General features: G+C 43.3%; 2 protein-coding genes across 2 annotated transcripts; one reads left to right on the top strand and one right to left on the bottom strand.

Annotated features, from left to right (window-relative positions):
• Positions 1-241: 241 nt before the first annotated feature.
• LOC119367054 (proline-rich protein 4-like) lies at positions 242-1,458 on the bottom strand. Its single transcript, XM_037632685.1, has 2 exons — positions 1,264-1,458; positions 242-1,190 (listed from the first exon to the last, which is right to left on the bottom strand). Exons 1-2 carry the CDS (start codon positions 1,403-1,405, stop codon positions 1,018-1,020), a joined length of 315 nt encoding a protein of 104 aa, XP_037488582.1. The 5' UTR covers positions 1,406-1,458; the 3' UTR covers positions 242-1,017.
• A 3,569-nt stretch (positions 1,459-5,027) lies between these two features.
• Positions 5,028-6,263, top strand: LOC119360394. The gene is made up of 3 exons (XM_037626049.1): positions 5,028-5,142; positions 5,253-5,410; positions 5,492-6,263. The coding sequence occupies exons 1-3, from the start codon at positions 5,028-5,030 to the stop codon at positions 5,963-5,965; spliced, it is 747 nt and encodes a 248-aa protein (XP_037481946.1). The 3' UTR covers positions 5,966-6,263.
• Positions 6,264-12,254: the final 5,991 nt, after the last annotated feature.

Raw genomic sequence — 12,254 nt, 5'->3', positions numbered from 1 at the left:
GAAGGCGAAAAAGTAGGGACGACTTATGGTTCAACGCTCAATAGGGTGGAAATACACCGTAGACAACACCACTTGATATACACGAGGATCCTAAGAGTATATATATGTTAGACACGACTGGTATTGAATAATAGAATATGCATACTCCTGTTGTAACGCACGGGCAATTGTCTAGTTAGTCAAAACATGAACTAAACGCATACAGCACACAGTAGAACAAGATCAAGTCAAAAAAGCCAACATTTGTAGTCATTCCACTGGCTCAAATGGACTTGATTAAATTACTTGATCCACAACTTCGTATACAGAACACACACTGAAATTATAAATCTTTAAAAAGCAAAATACACAGTGATCCTTGTGTTCCTCACAACTGTTATTCTGAACTCTCAACTCTATGGTGCAGGTACTAAGGCCCTGCTCGGATCCCCTTCGCTCCCCTAATACAGCTCCCGGAGCGGAGGCAGCGCCCGCACAATCGCGCGGAGTGGCTTGAACCTAGCTCCTCACGCGGAGCGGAGTTGAGAGTCGGAAGAGCTTCCGAATAAGCTCTAAAACGGGGCAGCGAATGGCACAATACCAAACAATCCACCCACGCATGCAAACCGATCATAAATAGCAACGTCGATCACTCACTGACTTCGAACCCGGTGATGAGATTTCATCGCTGGGCAGGACGACGGTGGTAGACCGGACTCAGTGGTGTCCGTGGTATCCACCGCCTCCGCCGCCGCCATAGGTGGGCGTGGGAGGGACGGGGTGGTAGTCTGGGTGGGGCTGCGGCTTCGGCTCGGGCTTGGGCACGGGACCGTAGTCTGGGTGGGGCTGGGGCTTGGGCTCCGGCTTGGGCGGCACGGGCTTTTTGTGGTGGAAGTGCTCGATGATGTGCTTCTTGATCGGCCCGCACAGGGACATGGACGTGCACTCCGGCGACGCCGCGGACGACATGGCGGTGTTTTCGCCAGCGACGATGCCGTAGGTGCTGCCCTCGGAAACCGGCACGATCTTTGATGGTTCCTAGCCGGGACACGGCGCATTGGAGGCGGAGCTGTGGAGCTGCGCGACGCAGTCGGCGCCGTGGAGGTCAGCGGCGAGGGGTACGCTGAAGGTGCCGGTGCCGTCGAGGGCGCCCACTGCCTTGCTCTCGTAGTGGCCGTGGACGTTCTTGCACTTGATTGCCACCTGTAGACCTGATAAAAATTTCGTGGCAGGGACATCAGTACATCAGTGACTGTGACTGTGAGCACTATGTAGCTAGCTCACCTTTGAAGGCTTCCTCGGCCTTGATGTTCTTCCTGGTGCAGTCGGCGCACTTGGCCTGGCCGACGACGACTGACGCCGCCTCAGCGTTGGCGACGGCGATTGCCAGCAGGACGCCGAGGACGAGTGTTCTCGGAGCTGCCATGCCTGAACCTCTGAATCGAACTACTCCCACTTGCTGTGGTGTGAAGGGGCTGATCGATCGATAGATGGCTGAATGAATACAACAGACGACGCATGGCTTATATAGGCCTCGGCATTGATCGATCCAGCTCGGTCGATGATCTGGCTGCATGTTCGCCTGACAACGAGAGACCGGCTAACTCGCCGAAATTTCAGATGGCGAATTAAAACTCGGTTGATTCTGCACGCATCGATCATCGATCATCGATTTGATCCACGCACGTCGTTAGCCATTGCTCGGTTGGTGATCGACTTTGCATTGGATGGTGGTTGATTCTCCTTCGTAGGTTCCACGTGGCACGCATGCATTCATGCAGCGTAAGAACGTACGTACTCCTACACTTTATCATCTTAGAGCCTACATAAGTCAAGTCAGAGCCTACGTACTACCTAATTCTCTGTTGATCCCTTTCTACGTGCGGCGCGCCTCCGAAGCATTTATATCTATGTACGAAAAAGCAACAAGACTTGAGCTAGAAGCGTGGATTGGCTGGTTACAAGCTTAATTTGAAAGCAATCTTACAACCAATCAGAGGTAGGATTTGAGCACCCGAGCAACACAAGTGGCACAATAACATAAACACTTCTCAAACTTTGAACATAATAATGCCAGGTGCAACCGTAAATATTTTGTTCTGCAGTTCAGAAGAAAGTTGTATTCCATTTTACTTTAAAGTTGCACTACGACTACCGTCTCATCGAACGTGGGATTTCTATTAATTGCTGCCACAATATGTTGATAAGTACTTTCTATAACTAAATCGAGGTCGGAGCTAATATATGAAAAGTTAAGTGCTCTTGATAAATAATGAATGACAAACATCTGAAACGTTGTTTGCATGTTGTTGGAGGAATGTTTATTATAACATTAGACCCAATTGATTAGATGTTTATTATAACCAGTAGATGATATATGCATGTTGTTGGACAAATGTTCTGCATTATATTTCAATGTATTTGGTTGTGTGGAACATGAATATTTAGAGTAATATTATAATAAATAAAACTTAAAATATACATGGTTTATTTTGTTTGATTATTATATTGTTGTAAAATATTTATTAAATATAAATAGAATAATACAGTTGAAATTAGCACCCATGTTTGCATGTCGAGGTGAGACTTTTCCTATGCATGGTTGCATATTAAAGGTGAGTCTTTTCCATGCTCAGATGGCTTACTTACATGTTGAGAGAAATAGATTAGTGTGGCTAGCTATTTAGATCTTCATGATTATCTCAAGATTTTTCATGCCAAATCGAGTTCTGTTGTCGCATTGATTTCAATCTTCTCAAAAGAACTTGCCCGTACAAGATATAGAAAACTTACGTTTATGATTGACCGTGCCACCATAGAAGAACATCCTTTTCAGATTGAAAAGCTTTGCTATACCCTTTTTTACAGCAACCAACAACACATGGGCCGGCAAGAGTGGCCTTGTTCCAGGACTGTTAATTACCCACAATGTTTTGGTTGCCTATGAAAGTTGCATCCAATGAAAGATAAGAGAGTTGGTAAAGATGGATTCTACACTGGATATATATCCTCATTGTATTGTTTGCAAATTATGGGATGACAATGTTAAACATCTTCTATTTTAATAATCTTTGTCTAGTTAAGTGTGGAATCCCCTGGGACTTTGTGATATCATCCATAAATCATGTGTCGCTGGCCTGTCGTGGGAGGAGACGCTGGAATATTTATTGAACTTCCCTGATCAAGAAGCGGTGATTTTAGGATAAGCATTCAAATAAATTATTGCTATTGCATCTTGGTATGTCTGGTGGGAGCAGAGGAAACTCTTGCATGGCCAGTCGATACAAACACCAAGTCAAATTCATCTTGTACTGAGAGCATTGGAAGAAAACTTCAGATTAGCAAGCTACCGCAAACACATTATGAAGCATGGGGGATGGACCAAGCCGATCCATGGTTATTTAAAGCTCAATGTGGACGCCTCATTTGACCTTGATACTCTCTAGGCGTATGTAGGAGTTGTCCTTCGAGATTGTATGGGAAAACATCATTGTTGTTGCGAATGAAAGAGTTGATGTTTGTTTTTTGACACTTTCATTGCCGTAGACACAACACTTAAATATGGGGTGAATCTTGCACGCACAGTTGGGTGCGACAAGATTGAAGTGAATTCGGATAATCTCGAGGTGATTACAACAATGCAGGAAGGGGCTTCATCATTAGGCCTCACGAGTGTCTTATTTGACGATCGTTACTATATGTCTCTTGATTTTACTCATGTAATCCATGCTCATTGTCCTAGATAGGCTAATGCAAATGCACATGAATTAGCTAGATTAGCTAGATCTTCTACACATGGTACTTGGATGGATAACACCCCTTGGGAGATATTCCAAATTCTTATCAACAATGTAATGCTACACTCGTTGTTGAACAAAAGGAGACCTTAAGTGTAAAAAAAGAAGATCCATGGCACCATGATACTTGGAAAAGGGATGTTGTATATGTGTAGATCTTTTCCGCTAGGACACAACAAGCTCAGGCAATAATGTTTCACGTGGTGTATGTGAACATCGCATAACAGTTGGATGCATGGAGAAAAGGATACGACCCAGCAGAAAAATTTACGGTATCATCCGGGATACACCGTTCTCCTTGAACTTGCCTACTCTGGTGGACCTTCCATTGAAAATGAGATGAAGCTTTATTATGTCCACTCCTATATATATGTATTCTCTTATTGCTTCCACCAATTTGAGAAACATCAAGTTTTTACGACGTCTGTTCCTGGTGTGTATTCCATACTCTTAAACTAAAAGGCCGTGTTAGTTTGTACAATGTCCCATGTTTTTGTCATACTCCATCAGTTAAACATATAAGGTGCATTAATTTTTCAAAAATTCAAACATTTCGTTATTTGATCAAGTTTAGAGCCAAATATATCAACATATACAATACTAAAAATATAATAAGAAAATATTTTTAATGATGATTCTAATGATAATGATTTTGCATTGTAGACATTGATATATTTTTCCTATAAACTTGGTCAAAGTTACAGAAGTTTGAATTTTAAAAAAAACTAATACACCTTTTAGTTTGAAACGGAGAGAGTATTCTATTTGATCAAATAAACATGGAAGTCAGCAGTGTCTTTGATGCGTCAGCCTGCAATCTACAGTAAGTACTACTCTCTCCGCTTCTTTTTATTTCACCATGTCAGTTTGGTGTTAAGTCAAACTTTTTAAAATTTGACCAAGTTTTTAGAAATAAAGCGATTTATCAACATTTACAAATACCTAATCAATGTGACATCCATCATAATATATTTTTCATATTATTTGATATTATAGATACATACATTTTCAACATAAGTTTGATGAAATTTGACAAAGTTTGGCTTTCAAGACAACCAATATGTAAAATAAATAAAAAGGAAAAGAAGCAATTGCTGTTTGAACTGGAAGTTGCTACGTACTGCTGTTGCTGCAGTGAGTTTCTGAACGATTCAAGCATCCGCGCCAAAGATGTCTGCCAGCTAGGATGCCATTCGTGGCCTGTTTGTTTATTTTAAATAAAAATTCGATCGCCAAGCCACCAACCGAACAATGGCGTGGATTAATTCGCCATCGGAAACATCGGCGCGCCGAAAGCGAGTTAGCTCATCTCTCGTTGTCTCGCTTCACTGCGCTTCTTCTTCTGCGCTTGCAGACAGATCGACCGGTTGAGCATTCGAGCTGTGCCGATCAACGCGGCGGCCTATATAAGCCATGCGTCGCCTGTTACATCCATCATCCATCAGCCACTTCACACAGGCAAGCAAGGGTAGTGAGACTCAGAGGTTCAGGCATGGCAGCTACAAGAGCACTCGCCCTCTGCGTCCTGCTGGCGATCGCCGTCGCCAACGCCGAGGCGGCGTCCATGGTCGTCGGCCTGGCCAAGTGCGCTGACTGCACCAGGAAGAACATCAAGGCCGAGGAAGCCTTCAAGGGTAAGCGCTGATGTGCTACTCCACTATGTGGCAATGCATGATGGGTTGACGCTGATCACCATTGTTCTGCCATGAACGTAGCTCAGGTCTTCAGGTGGCGACTACGAGAGCAAGGCGGTGGGTACCCTCGACCGCACCGGCACCTTCAGCGTGCCCCTGGCCGCCGACCTCCACGGCGCCGACTGTGTCGTGCAGCTCCACAGCGCGTCCTCCAACGCGCCGTGCCCCGGCCAGGAGCCGTCCAAGATCATGCCGGTGTCCGAGGGCACCACCTACAACATCGTTGCCGGCGACAACACCGCCACGCCGTCCGCGGCATCGCCGGAGTGCGCGTCCATGACCCTGTGCGGGCCGATCAAGAAGCACATCATGGAGCACTTCCACCACAAGAAGCCCGTGCCGCCCAAGCCGGAGCCCAAGCCTCAGCCCCACCTGGACTACGGCCCCGTGCCCAAGCCCGAGCCGAAGCCGCAGCCCCACCCGGACTACCACCCCGTCCCTCCCACGCCCACCTACGGCGGTGGCGGTGGCGGTGGATACGACGAACACCACTGAGTCCGGTCTACCACCGTCCTGCCCAGCGATGAAATCTCATCAGCGGGTTGTTTGTCAGTGAGTGATCGACTTTGCTATTTATGATCGGTTTGCATGGGTGGGTGCATTGTTTGGTCTTCTGCCATTCGCTGCCCCGTTTTAGTAACTGCACTGCATAGCCGAGAGTTCAGAATAACAGCTCTACGCGTGTGTGTCAGGCGAGTGTGAGGGTGTGGTTGGTGTGTTGCTTCTGTAATTTCGGTGAGTTGTCTTGTAGTACAAGAGGTTTTTATGAATCAAGTCGATTTTGTCAACCGAAGCACACTGCAGCTGTTCCTAACAATTGACACGATAAGGACAATGTGATTTTGCCATTAGTTCCAGTCAATTTTCTGATCCGTGAACTGAAACTCAAGAGAAACTTAGGCAAGTGTGCAATTGGATTTGTCATGGACAACTCATGGCATTCACATCGTAGGCAAATGGTTGCTCTTTTTTTTTTAGAAGCAAATGGTAGCTACCAGAGATCGTATTCATACTGCCGATCCTAGTTTTTCTGTTAGGGGGAAATCACTTTTTGTCTTGCTAAGTCTTAGTCGACTGAAGTCTCAGTCGATGTTATATCCGTCGGATCTTTGCAAAATTTACTTTTCAGTTTTTTCTCTCTTGCAAGTTATGTCACTTGACTGAGACATTGTTAAATCTCAGCGGACTGATATCTAGCCACACCCTTTATTAAAACTCAATAGGCTCGAACAGCACGTGATTAACCAAAGCTTGAGCTTCCTCCTTGTTGGCACCTCGTGCGCCACTAGGATCAACCGGCGCTCTGCTCACACGCTGCCTCCTGTGGCATGGCCCATCAACGCGTGCAGATGGCTAGCTTGGGTCGCTTTGCTTTACTCTTGTTTTTGAGTTGTTGGTTGACTTGATAAGGCTGCCATTAACTAGATGTGTTGGCCTTAAACCTGACACATTGATCCAAGTTTACTGTTGACTTTTTTACAAATTTTAAATGCTCAAACATATTCATACTTTATTATAAAGTTTACAAATTTGGAAAGAGTTTGTGGTTAAAAAAATGTCACCGATTTGAAAATAGTTCACGAATTGAAAAATAAAATGTTTTCTAAATTTAACATGTTCATCGATTAGATAAGACATCATTGAATTTGAAAAAGTTCAATGATTTTGAAAAAAAATCTCAAAATTTTAAAAAAGATCATCAATTTTGAAAAAACAATTCATCGAACTAGGGGAAATATCAATCTTGAAGAAGTGAATCTTTATTGAAAAAAGTTCATCAATTAAGAAAAAAAGTTCATCGAATTAGAAAAAATAGGAATTTTGGTAAAAATAAATGCTATCAATTTGAAAAAAGTTCATCAAATTTTTGAAAATGTTCCTCGATATTGAAAAAAAGTGTGCGGATTTCAAAAAAAATCTAAGAAGAAGAATAAATAAAGAAAAAGGGAAATAATAGAGAATGAAGGAAAACAGAAAAAAAAAGGGACGAAACATTTGCCCATGTTCACCATCCATAGTTAAAAGTTCTAATAAATATTTGTGCTAGTCATGCATTTGATAAAGTATTTTTCCTTATACTAATTATTGGCTGCTCATTGGCAGATGAGAGAAAGAAAGGTTGACGGGAATGGAACGTCTTTTTCCCAACAGTGGTGACACATTGGTGTGTACAAAGCCCCCTCCCTTTCCTATTGTTATCTTTGTCAATGTGTTGAAATCTCTGCTTGACTACTTGCTTGTACTTCATCCGGGTTTATTGGGCCTCTCAACAAACTAACTGCGTCCCATTTTTGTAAGGCCCCTAAACTTTCGCGGTAAATTTCCCTCGATTCTCTCTTTTGCATGCGCGCAGGATTGGTTAGGCAGCCGCATCATTAGCTGCATGCACTACACAATAATTGCTCGGCTAGTGCTAAACTTTTTTCCTTGGTAACTGAGTTTCTGCATGCAGGCCCAGCAAACCCGGACGAAGTATATGTCTAGGGAAATTTTACGGTGCATCATAATACACCAAATCACGTGTATTATATGGACGATCTAGTGGATTAGAACAACTGGGCCTTTTTTAGCCCAAGGGTATTTTTGACCTAAATTTTTTAATACCTTTAATCGGCCCAATTAAGTCCAGGGGTATTCTCGTCCGAAATTTTTCGATTAAATTAATTGCATTAATAAAACACTTCATTATAGAGGTCCATTCATCGTGCGTACTCTTTTGAAATTTGGTTCGAGCGGTTCGTCCTCTCTCCTCCTCTCGAGCCCTAACCTCAAGAAGTCGCCCCCTCCCCCCTCCATCGGATGTCGCCCCGCTCGGGTCGCGGCGCCAGATCTTCCGACGAGCCTCCCCTCCTTCCCCGAGCGCACGCCACCTTCCCCGACCCGAGAGGCCACATCGTCCTCATCGACGTGCATCAACTTTTTCACGCCGGATCTTCGCTGTAAGTGCCTAGCCATCTCAAATCTTTGCTGGTCCCTTATGCTTATAGTACCAATAGGGGTCGGATTTGATTAGGGTTTAGGATATGTCATGTGAGGTTTAGGGTTTATGGTTTCAGAAAATTGTCACAAGATTTCTATTGAAAGGGAGTGTAAGTTGGATTTAGCTAGGACATGTTGATGTAGTTAGTTAGGGTTTATGGTTTCAGAAAGTTGTCACGAGATTTCTATTGAAAGGGAGTGTAAGTTGGATTTAGCTACGACATGTTGACGTAGTTAGTTAGGGTTTATGGTTTCAGAAAGTTGTGACAAGATTTTTTTTCAAAGGAAGTGTAAGTCGGACTTAGCTAGGACATATTAAAGCACTTAGTTAGGGTTGTGTGCCATGAGAATTTGTCAGCAGATTTGGATTCAAAGAAAGTTATTTTGGATTTAGTTAGGAGATAATTATTTTTGTATGGAGTTTGGAGATATTTTCGACTTAGTGACGAGATAATTTGGATTTAGTTAGGTGATAATTTTGGATTCAGTTAGGACACAATTTTGAATGGAGTTTGCAGATAATCAGGGGACTTGAAAGATTTGTGCACTTTGGATTTAGTTAGGAGATCATTAGTTACAACAAGTACAATCAATTAAATATTTCTAGATTTAGTCAGGGAATATTTTATACTTACTTACGGCTTTTGAAGGACTAAGTTTGGTACATGAATCCGATATGACAAATTAAATCAATTATTTAAGCAGAGTATTGCATAATTATTATGTATGCTATCCATCCGTAACTTTGACTATCTATTTTCGTTGGCAGCATAACAACATGGATGATAAAGGCAACGATGGCAAAAACTTGGGGAATACAGGCAAGGATGACAAGGACATGGGTGATAGACGAAATGAAGGCAAAGGAATGGATGGTATGCGCACGGATGATAACGATAATGAGGATGCAGGCAAGGATGGCATAGACCTAGATGATGTACACATGCAAGGTAAAGGAATTGATATTAAAGGCATGGCTGGTTCAGATCTGAATGAGTGTATGGAATACATAGAGATTGTGAAGAAGACTTTCAGGACTGAGGAAGAAGCCTACATGTTCTACGTATGGTATGCGAGAAAAAAAGGGTTTGGTGTTAGAAAGGATGATCTGAAGTACAAGGGTCCGGGTCCAAAACAAAATGCATACAGAAGGACATACAAGTGTTGCAAACAAGGATGGCGGGCCCTTAAGCACTTTAATTGAGCTGATAGAAAAAGAACACCGAGGGGTCTTTCTCGGTGTGGGTGTCCCGCTCTTTTTCAGGTTGAGCTACAAGATAGTAGTGGCCTCTGGTTCGTCAAGAATTTTGTGGACAAGCATAACCATGTGTTTGTCCCTGCTGACCTGACTCCCTACTTATCGGCTCATCGTAGAATGACTGACGCACAAAAGGCCGATGTCATCGAGTATGCTGTTGGTGGACTTCGAACACATCAGATTATGAATGTAATAGAGAAGAATGTCGGAGGTCCCGACAAGCTTGGATTTATAGATCGAGACCTATACATCCATGTTTCAATCCAGAAGAAGCGCAAGATAGAAGGCAGTGACACTAGATATTTGCTCACCTATATGATTGCACAGAAAAAAGCAGACCCGGAATTCTTTTTCAAATACACAAAAGACAAAGAAGGCCATTTGTGGAACATATTCTGGGCTGATTCACAGTCCCGGATTGACTATGTTGCCTTTGGTGGTGTCGTGGTGTTCAACAGTACATACCGGTCTAACAAGTACAGGCTTCCGTTTGTTCCATTTGTTGGTCTGAACCATCACCGCAACACAGTTTTGTTTGGGATCGGTCTAGTGTCATACGAGACAGTTGCATCATACCAGTGGCTTCTTCACGTATTTTTGGAGGCAATGTCCCAGAGGGCACCCATTTCAGCAATCACTGATGGGGTCGGTTCAATGGCTAAAGCAATAGCTACTGTCTGGACTGGAATAGATCATCATTTGTGCACGTGGCATATCGAGGAGAATATGGTGATGCACCTCCGCAAGAAAAAGCTTGAGGAATTTAGGGAATTCATTTACCGTCGTTGGGATGTTGATGAGTTTGAGAAAAGATGGGAGGCTTATAAGGTTCGGTTCAAAATAAAACCAACGGGAAAGAGGTCGTCATGGGTTAACAGGATGTACGAGCTGCGACACAAATGGGCTGCTGCGTACACAAAGGGTAGATATTTCCTTGGCATGATGAGTAATCAAAGGAGTGAGTCTCTCAACTCAAGGCTTCATGTGCACCTGAACAAGAAGATGCAGCTTCTTGATTTGTTGCAACATGTTGAGCACTGTGTATCCATAATGCGTAAGAATGAAGCAACATTAGACGTAGTAGCAACACATATGATACCCTTCACTAAGCTGAATGCACACCCTCTGGAGATTGCTGCCTCTTATATTTATACAACTGCGATGTTTCCAAAGGTAAAGCGTCAGATTGTCGAAGGGACAAATTGGCAGGTCACGGACCGGGTAGCATGTGATGGTTTGGTCGTGTTTGGAGTTTTGCGCAAATCCCCATATGATAAAGTCCCATATGGCAGGGATGCTACAGAATTGCAAGGTAAGGAAGGTAAGGATGCTGAGGACTTGCATGCAAAAAAAATGGATGCTGAGGATCCCAATGACTTGCAAGGTAAGGATGCTGAGGACTTGTATGCAAAAAACTTGGATGCTGAGGATCCCAATGACTTGGAAGGTAAGGATGCTGAGGACTTGCATGCAAAAAACTTGGATGCTAAGGATCCCAATGACTTGGAAGGTAAGGATGCTGAGGACTTGCATGCAAAAAACTTGGATGCTGAGGATCCCAATGACTTGGAAGGCAAGGATGGTGTGGACTTGCATGCCAAAAACCTGGATGCTAAGGATCCCAATGACTTGGAAGGTAAGGACAGTGAAGAGTTGGATGCAAAAAAGTTGGATGCACAAGGCGTGGATGCTAAGCCTGTGGATTTTATATATCACGTGACTTGTCTGTTTACAGGAGCAAGACTGGGTGATGCAGCTTGTAAATGTTAAAAGTTGGAAAGTCAGGATTACCCATGCGCACATATATTCTGCGTTCTGGATCATCTAGGTGTACGCACATTTCCAAAAAAAGTTGTCAAGAAAAGATGGACAATCATGCCAAGCCAGCGTTCCCTTCTTCGAGGACTGCGAATACTCATGTATGGTCTGATCACATGAATAAGTATCATCAACTATGCAACATGGCTAGTGACGCTTTATTCACAGCTGCAGCTAGCGATTCACAGTCAGAACAGGTGATGGAGCTCCTCCGGAGTATATAGGTTGATGGAGAAAAAACTGATTTGGATGAAGGCCATAAATCGTTTGTTCCTTTGCCGGCATACTTCTCTGCTGCTCGCGAATGCTGCACTGATGACGTGGAAAATCCAATCAAAATAGTTCCAAAAGGGAGACCAACTACCGAAGAATCGAACAAGAGGATTAAATCCAGGCGCGAGTGGATGAGAGGGGAAAAAAGCAACGAAGTTAGTGCACATGTTTATCTCATTGTTCTTTTCCATACATGCTTACAATGTTAATATGTTCTCTCTTTTTCTTCAATTTACTCAGGAACAAATCGGGGAAATCAAAAGTCACAAGGAGGAAGAAGCGAAAAGAGAAAGACTCAGAGACAGAAGAAGACACAGATTCAGATACAGAAGAAGAGGAAGATTCAAAAAAAGCAACGAAGTTAGTGCACATGTTAATCTCATTGTTCATTTCCATACATGCTTAGAGTTTTAATATGTTCTCCCGGAGAGTGTTCACATGTTTTTCTTCAATTTA

Source organism: Triticum dicoccoides, chromosome 2B, assembly GCF_002162155.2.
Source record: "Triticum dicoccoides isolate Atlit2015 ecotype Zavitan chromosome 2B, WEW_v2.0, whole genome shotgun sequence".
In the NCBI taxonomy this organism is placed as follows: Eukaryota; Viridiplantae; Streptophyta; class Magnoliopsida; order Poales; family Poaceae; genus Triticum; species Triticum dicoccoides.
The sequence above is the reverse complement of the archived record's forward strand: the minus strand, read 5'-3'. Positions and strand labels throughout refer to the sequence as shown.